Source organism: Panthera leo, chromosome D1 (genome assembly GCF_018350215.1).
Source record: "Panthera leo isolate Ple1 chromosome D1, P.leo_Ple1_pat1.1, whole genome shotgun sequence".
NCBI classification, from domain to species: Eukaryota; Metazoa; Chordata; class Mammalia; order Carnivora; family Felidae; genus Panthera; species Panthera leo.
This window is the reverse complement of record NC_056688.1, coordinates 80,005,652-80,018,402: the sequence shown is the minus strand read 5'-3', so window position 1 is coordinate 80,018,402 and position 12,751 is coordinate 80,005,652. Positions and strand designations below refer to the sequence as shown.

General features: G+C 35.5%; 1 protein-coding gene across 2 annotated transcripts in view; it reads right to left on the bottom strand.

Moving 5' to 3' along the window:
- Positions 1 to 727: 727 nt before the first annotated feature.
- LUZP2 (leucine zipper protein 2) overlaps positions 728 to 12,751 on the bottom strand; it is a 490,860-nt gene continuing 478,836 nt past the window's right edge. For both annotated transcript variants that reach the window (XM_042906257.1, XM_042906255.1), the window contains exons 11-12: positions 1,799 to 1,885; positions 728 to 1,039 (exon numbers count right to left, since the gene is read on the bottom strand). In XM_042906257.1, coding sequence (XP_042762191.1) covers positions 935 to 1,039; positions 1,799 to 1,885 — 192 coding nt within the window. In that variant the 3' untranslated portion in view covers positions 728 to 934. The remainder of the gene's footprint in view (positions 1,040 to 1,798; positions 1,886 to 12,751) is intronic.

Here is a 12,751-nt window from a genome sequence, read left to right as displayed (position 1 = left end):
TGATCACAGCCATTGACTTGTCTTAGTAATACTTTTGTTTTCAAAATATATAAAGCTGGGTTTATTGGTTCTATATGGCTGTTTTGCTTTCATCAAATCCCCATTTTAAAATGTATATTATCTGCTTGCATATTTATGTTTTTCAACCCTCTTGGCATCCCACATTCCACTACCCAATTTCATTGAAAAAAAATCTTGCCAAGCATTTCAAAGAACTCAATTCCTAACTTGGAGTAATTCCAGCAGACAACCATAGGGATGTGTCTATAGAATGCCAAAAAAAAAAAATCTCATCAATTATGTCAGAAATTTAGATATTCATCCAGATGTTTTGTCTACATCATACCAAACACATTTTGTAAATTTTATTAGCTGACTAAAAATCTGAAAGAATTGTCTTGACATTATTTAGACATGGTTCAAAATAACAAGAAGTATAGCAATAACACCCTCATATAAACAATAGGTTCAGGTTGACACCGATTCCAACCTTAAAGAAAGTGACTCCCATTGGCCAATGTGGGCAAGTTTTTATGATATGGTTGCGATTTGGATTCTAAGAATGCCAAGGATCCACAACATTTTATCATCCTCCAATTAATTTCAAAACTAGATGATAAAACTACTAGATAGCCAATGAACCAGAAGAATTAAATGTCATACTGCATTTGAGATCAAAACTGAGCAGTCTATACTGGGCAATTTACTGATGACAATGACTATTTAAGACTGTGGATATCCATTTTAATTAGGTTATTGCTCAAGGATCATCATTGGCCTGGAATCTTTTGGAAAATTTTTAGACTATATAAAGTTACATAAAATTGTGAAAAAGTTGCATGCTTTAAAAACTTAGTATTTCCATCAAGCCTGTGGTTGAAAAAGAGTATGAAGACAATCATAAATGGATGTTTTTAACACAGTTTCTTGATATTTACAGTATTTTTTCTTCTCTAGTTGCCCTCCCTTCAAAGTTGGTCAATTGTTTTTCTGGATTTTTCTTCACCTCACATTCAGTACAAGGAAGGATTTGCAATTTCTGTCAAACAATACAGAAAAGACATTTAGGATAGCCGCGATAAATATACATTTAAGGGAAAATTAAAATCTTAACAGAATAGTAATATAAATTTTTTATCTCAACAAATATCCTACAGACAAGTGAATGCTAGACCCAATGAAATAAGCGTAAATATGTCCATATTTCTAATTCATGGAAGTACAAAAAATACTGTCAACAAGTTGCAAGGTATTTCAAAAACTATTTTGAGAAAACTTTGGCCAAACCATTCAACTCTGATTAACCCATAAGTTAGGAAATGTTGTATTAAGTGAAATGAACCCTACAAATTACTATGATATAATATTTTTGGTCATATAAAGAACAGTACAGAAAGAAGTTCATAATTAAGTTCCTGAACTGTGCTTGCTGTTTGTTTTTGTTGGGGATATGTACTTCTTTCTCCCTCATCTGCTTCCCCAAATCCTCTTCTTATCTTTTTTTGTTCCATAAGGAACAGATGCATGTTTTTTGTTCTCTGTATATTTTTGGTATGTTTCTTGGTTGTGTGTGTGTGGTGGGGGTGTACCTCTTTCACCCTTGTTCTTCTGAGGTTCTGAGATGATCAAGCCAAAATCTTAGTTGCAGGCACAGTGTCCAAAGACACTAGGTGAAGGAGGTATCTTGTATTAGTCAATACAACACCCCTGTTTCAGCTATAGACACAGAGAAAACCATGGGAATCAAAGGATTCAAGTTCTTTCTGACATAATCAAAACAAGCAAACAAATAAAATACCTGTGGGGTAGTCACTGGCTCTACTGTAGCATTGGTTGGGGGATTGTCTTTGTGCTTCATTGAACAGGTCCTGCCCTCTTGTAAAAGCTGCAAATGAAAATAGATCAGTGAAGTTAAGTTAAATGAAGAAAGGGATAGAAAAATTCCCTTGAATTCTTCCCTGTGTAAAACTTCTTTCCCTTTGATGCAGGTTGGAAGGGCGAGCTAGGGACAAAATAAACTCATTGCAACCTGAGTGGGATCCCAAGGAGAGATCAAGCATTCACAGTTGGTTCGGGAATCTCAGTGGTGCTTAGGACAGTCAGCTACTACAACAAAATTCCATTCCAATGGAAAATTCTTTGTAAAAGCACTTAAATGGAAGTAAAGAATTATAAACTACTATATCTGTGAAGCATCTAGACCCTAAGGCATTAAATATGTCAGTCGTCCATATGCCTGCAGGAACATCAATATTGCAAGCTAGGAAGCAATTTGAACAATATAATCATCAATCTGTGTAGAAAAAAATCCTCACTACCTTAAAAAAGATTATATTTTGGAAGATAAGATCTTAGATTTTACTAACCAGGAATTCTCATCTTACTTGTTAGCCTCAACAGTTTTGAAGAAGAGTTGCTGGCAGTGTATTCCAATTGGGCTTCATTTCCGTTTTAACTGTTAAAATATTGAACTTCTCTTCCTTCTCTCTCTCCCATGCTCTATCATTCTCTCCATCCCTTTCTTCTCTCCTTCCTTGTCTGCTTCTCTTCTCTTTCCATACTATCTCTCATTCTTCCTTCCTCCCTTTTTTCTTTCTCTTTATTTTAAACACTTTTTAAAAAAAATTTTTTTAACGTTTATTTATTTTTGAGACAGAGAGAGACAGATCATGAACGGGGAGGGTCAGAGAGAGGGAGACACATAATCTGAAACAGGCTCCAGGCTCTGAGCTGTCAGCACAGAGCCCGATGCGGGGCTCGAACTCACGGACCGCGAGATCATGACCTGAGCCGAGGTCGGCCGCTTAACCTACTGAGCCACCCAGGCGCCCCCCCCCCCCTTTTTTTTTAATTTTTTAACGTTTATTTATTTTTGAGACAGAGAGAGACAGAGCATGAATGGGGGAGGGTCAGAGAGAGCGAGTAAACACTTTTTAAAAGTAACTACAAAAATCATTTATTGTAAGTATATGCTTCTTTTTGGGGGGCGGGGTGATTGCCTGTAATCCTTTCTATGTGTACAACAGAGCCTAGGAGTTTAATAGTCCCTGGCCACCGGTAGCTCTGAACATAAACAACTCAGTTTGTTTCCTTGGGATCTAATAGGGGGAGGAGATCTAAGAGGGCCTCATACTAACATCCTATAAATTCTACAAGTAGATGATAAATAAAGAGGTTCCAAAGGAGACTTACTCCAATTTGGATTTTAGAGTAATGTTATTTTTCTATGCTTGCTATTCTTGCACTATATTGCTTTTATTTGAATACACACCATGTTTTTTTACCATTCCATGTCCATACGTATGTCATCCCACCTTCATAAAAGTCTCCACTGTGACATCTTGACAACCAGCTACTCATTCCCTTCCTAGAATGTCATTTCCACCATGAGATAGACTCAGTCATACTTTCCTGCTTTAAAGGCACAATGTCTATAAAAATTATATCACTTAAGATTGTTTTTAGATGTATAAGCATGTCTGGCTCTTTATTTCCTTGAAGACAGAGACTACATTTATCAGCTCTAGATCTCAGCTTCATGCCAGCAGATAACAAGTGGTCAATAAGAAATCTCTGAGTAAATAATAATTGAATAACACAAACACTGGCTATGAAAATATTTTAGTACTTCAGAATTTTAATAAATTCCTGATTTTTTCATATGATCAGATTTAGATATATTTGATTGAAGCCCCAAAATGGTTACACATTGCCCCTTCTTCTATATAAGCCTATTAGAGTCGAAAGGTAAGATAAAAATAATAATAGGAGAAATCAGTGGTCAAAACCTTGACTACGTTATTCCAAAGAATTTTAAGCAGATGCACAGAGGAATCTTGCACACTAAGAAATGCATTTCTTTTTATGTTCTATGGGTTTGAATAGGACCTGGAATCTAACATTTCCCTAGAATATTATAATTATTCTATTTTTGTTGTGATAATACAACCAGCTTGTGTTTTGATCATGCTTGCATTCAGCCTTTGAAAAATTAACAAATAGTTGTATAAAGTCAAGCTCAAAAAACATGATGAATGCAGAAAGTTTCCTGCAAAGTATAAGGTACCCCAAAGTATGTTTTAGGAACAATGGTGTTTGTGGGTCATGCACGTTCAGGGGAAAAGTTTCTTTGAAAATTAACCAGTTGTATTTAAAGTAGTTCTTCTCAAAGCCTTTAACATGCAACTTCTTAAAGTTCTATTCTTGCACGAACTGTCCACATCATTACATAAGGTGATGGTTAAAACATGACACTCCTGGGTGATAACTGGGTCTTATGGCAATGGGGTTTGCATTTTCAGTCAGCACTCCAACAATTCCAATGCACAGTTAAATTCGAAGCCTACTTCTTCATAATGTACAAAGGCATTACAAATCTCTTAGAAGGATATATAATATAACTGTTCCCCAAATCTATTTGACCTTAAAACCCTGTCTTGTGTGGCCCTTCACTTGAGGTCATTGTCATGAGGAAGCTTCATACTATAGGATTTTCAGCAGAGTCTACTCTTTCATTAATGCAAGCATGGCTGACTATTTCAGACAAGCCTTTGATCATCTGAACAATGAAAACTTATTAAATTTCAACATTAAAGAAAATGTTATGTGGCTTAAAGATAGCTTGAACCTTTTTTGATACTTTGATCTTACAATGAACACTACCTTTAAAATTATTTTGGTCTGTGCCTCACAGGCATTGTAGAAGTTTCATGAGATGAAGTTCATAAAATTCTTAGTGTTTCTCAGAGAGACAGCATAATTATAACTTGCAGGTTATATCATGCCTTAATAAGCATCTTATCAACTGTATAACCTATGATAAAGCAGGCATTCACTTGGTGAAAACATAAAGGGGAAGTTTCTTCATGGAGCTCTCTTACATTTGTTGCCAACATCACCCAGATTGCCAAAAGTTCCAAACAATTGTAGTTAGGAAGACAACAAAATAAAAAAAGAAAAAAAAAAAAGAAAGAAAAAAAAAAAGGAAACATTTACAATATTGTATTATAAAGGCAATTTTTCCTAATAGTTATACTGCTTTGGAGTAAAGTAGAATTTGGTTTGAATTTTACCCCTGATGTTTATTCATTGGTGATCCTGATAAAGTGATTTGATAAATTACTTATCTTTGGGTCTCAGTTCAACGGAGTCACTTCTTCACAGAATTATTTTGAGGATAAAATGAGAAAGCACAGAAATACTCAGTATAAATATTGACAAATAAACATTCTCCCCTCTTCTACTATTTTTCATATTAGTATTAGCATCATTAATGATTATAAACCAACAATTATGACGAGTTGCCACTGACATTACAAATATGAAGTATGGGGCCAAATCAGGTCATGTAAGTCCCATGATGAAGAAGAAGAGGAAAGGGGGACAGAAAAGGAAATGGAAATACACGTTTGGATTTGGAGGGATGCAAAAACATTTAGTACCAATACTTTTTTTTTGACACTATAGATAAAAAATAATAAAATTAACGCCATGTTCTTTTGTTGGGAGGAAAAAAGATGAGAACCTAGAAGTTTCAAGGTTCTGCAAAATTATGTTGATATATTTGAAGATTTATCCAGTAAAACAGGCTTGAGGATGCTACTGGCCGACCCCTTAATTTTACTCTTGTGAGACCATAAGCAGGATCTACTTAAAACTTGCCAGACTTCTCTGATCCATGGAAAATGAGGGATAATTAACTTGTGTTTCTTGAGGCCATTTACTCTATGATAACTGATCATTTATAATTGAAAACTAATACAGATATTATGACAGGGGACCTGTATGTCATATCATGGAAGCCTAAAGTATCTTATTAGTGTGGCTCTTCACCTTTGTTTTGATCATTTAATTGTAGGTAATGTATTGGTTCCATACTTTTTGAAGGTAGGCAGTAGTTAAATTATAAATAAAAACTCTCTTTGGGGGTGATAATTTTAAAATAATTACGTGAACACAATATATAGATGCCTTTTTAAAATGTAATAACAATCTCTTTCCCAATTCTTCCTCCTGATCTCTTTGTGGCTATTAATACTGCTGGCGCTTTGACTGTCTTAAAATTCTCTGTTTGATAGCCCTGTTCCCTTAATGTTTTAACATCTAATCTCTTTTGTCCCCTTCATCTCAACCCCTCATATTTACACGTGAGGATATCAACAGTTAGATAAAGGTTCTCAAGGCCATAAAAGTATTGTTGCAAGTAAAACCCATGTCCACTTTCCCGTAAATTTGGGATCTTTCCAAGATTCTATACCACCTTTTTTTCACTTTATTATTTAACTTTACAACACCTTATATTTGAATGGTCATATTACATTTTACAGTTGTGGCTAATGACACAATTTTTGACAACAAAATAGTTCCCCATAGTTTTGAAACATTCAACAAAGATAACTTGGTAGGTAGTAGATACACATGGGGGCCTGATGAATCAATGAGATGTATTATCCAGAAAAGAAAAGAAAAGAAAAGATGACTCTTGGTTAGTTAGGATGACTAGGGATTTTTTCATGAAGGAAGTGAACAAGGAAATCATCCTTGAGGAATGGATAAAGTTGTTTATGGCAGAGTCAGCGGGATGAAGGGGAAGTTAAAGTAGGTGTCGGGTGGGAGAAAGCATCAAAGGTCACAGCGTCAAGGTCAGCTGAGATAGTAACTACCAAGAGATGACTAGAATAGGGACGGTTCATGGAAGAGCTTGCAGGCCAAATAGTGATGTTTATACTCAATTTTGCAATTATGAAGAGGCAGTTATACTGTAAATATCCTGTAAGAATATGCCTACTTTTTAAAAGAAGTTTACAAGTTAATACTTTCTCTGTGCTGATATCTAAAGAGATTCATTAGTAAGACTCTGAAGTGATCTATCCACATAATACATACTTAAAAACATCATCCCTAGTAGAACCCTCCTCCTTCAGTGAAAGTTTTGGAATCCATGCCATTTTTTATGAGCACTTCTCTCTCACTTGCACTATTCTGGAGACCACCAGGATTTGTGAGGGCAGCTGCCTTTCCCATCTCTCAGCACATTGACAGGTAGTTGAAACTTGGCTAAATTTTTCAGAAATTAGGTTTAAAAAATCCAATATGTGGAGCTGGAGTTTCAGAACTTATTTCATAAGTCCATCACTAAATTAAATTATGCAGCTGAAAGAACAACAACAACAAACATTCCCTTTTCAAGTGGTTCATGTTCATTCGTGCCTGAAACTTAGACACTACATATCATCAAAGTATGCTGAGCTTGTCATCACAACCCAACTCATGAGATAGTAAATCTTGAGACTTTTCCTTTCATATTCATTGACCAGAATCTAAGAAAAGCAACAAGAACAACAATAACTAATGGACTTTAATTTCTCCATATGGATTCAGTACGGGTCATTGCTTTATCTTAGCTTGCAAAATTGAAACTTGCAGATGAGAGCTGCTAACCAGTCTTTCCATGGCTAAGTCTGTAAACCACTGTTTATTAAAGTAATTCAGTATGTTAGACACTAATCCTCCTCTTTCTTTAAGAGATCATGGGGTTTATCTCTTTATTCCATTCCTAGATTATTAAACTGAATGATCCAACTCTCTCCAACCTTGCTTTCTGCCATCCATCTGTTGGTCAGTCTCCAGAAATGTCTTCCTAACATATATCCTATCATGCTAACTCGGTGCACAAAAATGAATCAAATCCAAACAACTTAGAAAAATATCATCCCGTGCACAGATTTGTGATTTCCCATTGCCTATAAAGTATAGTAGACCAAGAACATGGATGAGATGCAAGGGCTGGAGACAGTTTTCTTAAACAAATAAGATGTGATATAGAAGCATGGCCTTCAGACTCACCTTGATGAACCACAGCAAAGCCTCTGAAGGTAAATGACTGGGCATTAAAAGAATGAGTCTCTGCTTTCACCTACTCAGACTCACAGATTTTCTTCTTATTACTATTGTTAAATACACATACATAGACAGAGCTTTTTGTCATGCTGATTTTTTTTTTTGCCTCCTTGCCCAACACTACCTAGAATAATTATTGACTTTTAATTCTTTTAATTATTTCTGGTACAACGAGGAGTGGAACTGTAAATCTTGGAAAGAAATGAAAAGTTCTATTTCATGCAAGAGATTTTATGACTAAACAGAATAAGGTAGCGGTTAAGCCCATGGTCTAAGAAGTCTGGCTTAACCAATGTTCAAATCCTTAGATCAACTGCTTACTAGCTTTGTGGTCTTCAATAAGTTATGCATTATTTTCTTAATCCAAATTTCCATATTTATAAAATGTAGAACATTATTATTTTATAAATGTGTGTAAAGACTACATAAGAGAATGAGTTAAAGCACTTAGCTCAGTGCCTCTTACTAATAAGATCTCAATATATCGTAGTAGCAATGATGATAATGAAGATAGAAATGAATTTGTAAACCACCTGGAACAAAGCACTTGAAATATATGAGATATGCAGTAAATCATACCTGTTATATCACAGCAGACTCCCTGATACTATGTTTTCAACAAATAATTGTTCATATAACGATATATGTGGTGCATACAGTTTGGAAGGAAAAGTAGTTCTACATTAGCTTTTTCAGATGCATTTGCATTAATACAATGACATTGAAGAAAAATGATACAACCTAATTACCCCCCAAAATTATTATCATCACTATAATAATAAGATTTTTTTTCTTTTAAACAAGGAAACAAAAATTATACATTTAATGTTGGCTCCAGCATGATGAAAGGGATTTCTCTCTCTCTTTCTTGCCCTCTCTCTCTCCTCTCTTTTACAATGCTGGTGCAGATATTTTGGAAAATAATTTAATAAAATAGATACAGTAGTTTCAAATATGTTCATTATTCAGTATATTTCATTTGGGATAGCCTTTCTCTGAAGAAAATAATCCACATTTAAAAAGAAAACCTTTCACTCAGAAGTATTACTTTGGGATTTGTATAGTAGCGAAAAGGAAAGCAAAATAATCATTGAATATAAAGAAGTTGGTTAAATAATGATAAAATAATTAGGTGAAATATTTTATAGTTGTTAAGACATTTGTGGGCTATTTATTAATATGAAAGTTACTTAAGCTTAAAATATATAATTCAAAATTATACAGTTAAAATCACAAAGATAGTGCATGTAAAACAGAAATAAATGCACCAAACTTTTTATGTTGACAAATGTCAAAGCACAACAGTAAAGTTTGAGAGGCCAAAACAGACAATTTTGTTGTGCTTTAGCATTTTTTTTTATTTCAAAATAACATATAACACACATCTATCTGTCCGTCTGTTTGCCTTTCTATCTCTGAAACTATTCCTCTCTTTATCTTTTCTTCCTCCCTGACTCCTGACCTCCCTCCCTTCTTCTTTCCCTCCCTCCCTGTCTTTTTCTCCCTCTTTTTTCCCCTCTCCCTGTTCCTCTCCCTCTCATTTTTTTTCTTTCTTCTTTTTCTTCTTTCTTGGAGGACATGGCTGATCTGTCACTTTGCAATGAGTTATGACCATCTATAGAAGAACCATTTATCTATGTACAGTTTGCCTATGGGAGAATATATATGTTCATTAAAAAAAATGATTTTAAGATGGAAAAGTGCCTAGAACCTTAAGCTTTTCCTTCCCTATCAATTTGAATCTCAAATTCTCTTGAACTAAAGGGAAAAGCTCAGACATCATTTTCCCTCATGCATGTGATTAAGAAATGTAATTTTACTTGTGGAAGAATGGATAGAGATATAACTAGCTTTGGTGAATAATTGATTAATTATACAAAGTAACTGTTCGCTGCCTTAAGAGACCAAAAAGGTTTAAATACTAATCTTGAGAACTGCATAAAATTGAGCAATCAAAGGCTAGCACAGGCCTTCAAAACATTCCATCTTAGTTAGGTAAAATTTAATCTGATTAGCAAGATACCTATATCCAGAAACTCAAGTGATAAAATAGGAAGACTGATGAGCAAATGATGCACAAATTCAGCTGCTTCAATATGCAGCTCACCTATTATCCAGGAGACCTAGGGAAGAGCACAGCTGGGTCTGTAAATTATGAAATGGGATAAGCCATGAATACATCTTTATTAAAGTGATTACACTTATCTCTCACATACACATATACACTGACACCACCAGAGTAACCAGGTTGTTTCTGTGCTTTTGAGCAATGGACAGCTAGCTATCTGACAACATGTTGTATCATGGCCAACAAGCAGGCTAAGTGATAACAAAACTATGCAGCTGAGACAATCCCAGCTAATTATTTATCACCATACGTGGGAAATAATCACACAACACACAATCACAACATGGTGGAAAGACTGTAATTCTGGGATATCCTAATAATGATTAGGACTTTCATTTTAATGTGGAGATACCAGACTTTGGAGCCAGGTGTAAATGAATTTTGAGTCCCAACTCCATATCCCACATCTACGATAATGGGGGCAAGTTAATGAACATTGAGTTCCCTGGACTTTGGTATTTTACAAAAGAATAAAGTCAAACGCCAATAATAAACATTGGCATTGTCAGCTTCAAAGTCTGACATTAGAACAAATAAAGCAACAAACACACACCTGTATTTCAACAATGTTTCAGAGAAGCAAGGCTATTTTAATACTAAATATATAAAGGATCCAGAATCAAAAGAAATTATTCTTGAGAGGCAGACAGAAAGAGAAAGATGGAGAGGTAGAGAGATGGAGAGAGATTGACTGATTCATGGAAAACACACTAATATTTTGTTACTTGACTCTACTCAATGTCAATTTTCTACATCTTCGTAGTGTTGAAAACTTCATCACAGGCTAACACTTGCCAGTGGAATGACATTTGAAAAATACCAATTTAACCTTAATTTTTCTTCATTTGTAAATTGTGGATAATAATGCAAACACTCAAAATTGGCATCATTGCAAAATAAGATAAGGCAGGGAACTCAGCTTAGGTGAATGGAATGACAAGTTAGCCCATCCTAGGTTTGAATTCCTTTAGCCTTTATAAGTTGTATGGATTCGGAAAAGTTACTTCATCTTCTTGAGGTCGATACCTTATCTGTAAGGTTAGCAAAATAATACCTACCTGAGAGGGTTGTTGGAAGGGTTAGATTACATATTTTAAAAATGTATTTATTTATTTTGAGAGAGAGAGAGAGAGAGAGAGAGAGAGAGATTAATAGCAGGGGAGGGGCAGAGAGATACGGAGAGAGAAAATTCCAAGCAAGCTCCGCTCTGCACACTGCCAGCACAGAGCCTAATGGGGGGCTCGAACCCATGGCTCGTGAGATCATGAACTGAGCCAAAACCAAGAGTCAGACGCTTAACCAACTGAGCCACCCAGGTGCCCTGGGAAGAGTTAGATTAAATTAAAAATATATAATGGTTCCTAATGGAGTATCTTGCACATATTAGGTGCTCAATTAGTTTTGTTTCTATGCTTTCTTTCTCACCCTCAGCTTCCTCTTCCTTCGATCAAAATGTATCTCCTTTGCCAATAAATATTTGGATCCTATGAGAATAGGAACACGGATATTCAGTCACTTTATTTTACCACGTTGGTATCAACACACTTACCCAGGTCATTAGACAATCTTGATATTGCCAAAGGATTTGTTGCCGTTCTGAACCTCTCCCCACTAGTCTGTGGTTCTTCCTGTCTCATCCTTTTCTATTTATGATTTAACAAGGCAAGAAAAAAATCTTATTAACCAGCCACTCAGTCTTCCTAAACAGGCTTAACCTTGGAGGATGCTTTCATCCTTCGTGTGTGTGTATGTGTGTGTGTGTGTGTGCGCGCGTTTCTCCTCCTCAATACGGAATCATCACAATCTAATTAATTTAACTTAGGGATTTAGTTGCCTCAAAATGTTTTCATTATGATACAGGCACATTTTTCGCTTCAATGCAAATATCCCATTTAGAAATTATGAAAATAAAGTCATATTTAGGATGACCTTTTTAAAAGGGTGCTGTTAAGAGTTTAGCTAAATATCCATAATATTGCTGCCTTAGAGTCCATTTTGTGTGGAGAGGGGTCTGCTGGGACTTGGAACTGACACTAGCCCTGACCAGGAGTGCTATCCTAGGTAACAGCCAGCAAAGTCACAAGAAGTGTAAATTCCTGATATAACCTCCCCAGTGCCCTGGAGATAAGCATATGTCTCTCCTAGCTCCTTTCCATTTTGTGCTTCTCCTCCTCCTTCCTCAGAATTTACCAAGAGTCCTGCTCTTTTTGGTTTGTGTTGACCAATCAGGTCTAACTCAGGACCCCCAAAGCACTCTACCTACCAATCCTAAAAAACAAAAACAAAAACAAAAACCATGTACCTCAGTTTCTGCTACTCCCTCTCTGCTGGTATCCTGCCTTGACCTCCCCATTGCCCCAGTGACCAATGTATTGTACCTCCTCCAAAACCTGTGGCTAATGAAGTTCTCTATTTCACTTTCCCTTGCCTTGTGATCTTTCTCGAACCTTGGCTCACCACCATCTGAAACCCCAGGGCTCTTCTTAACAAATGTTAGTTTAATAAAAATCACAAGGAGGTCTATGACTGAATTAACAATCATTGGAAAGCCTATGGAAGGAAAATGGCTTCTTTTGCATTTTGCTTATTTTAAATTATACTCTATTCTTTCTCTCAGAAATAAGGAATAATATTTAAGAATTATAGCAGATGAAATGATTTATCATAAATTAATTTAAAATCTTTGAGCTTGCATCTCTGATCCTGCTGATCACTACAACTTTG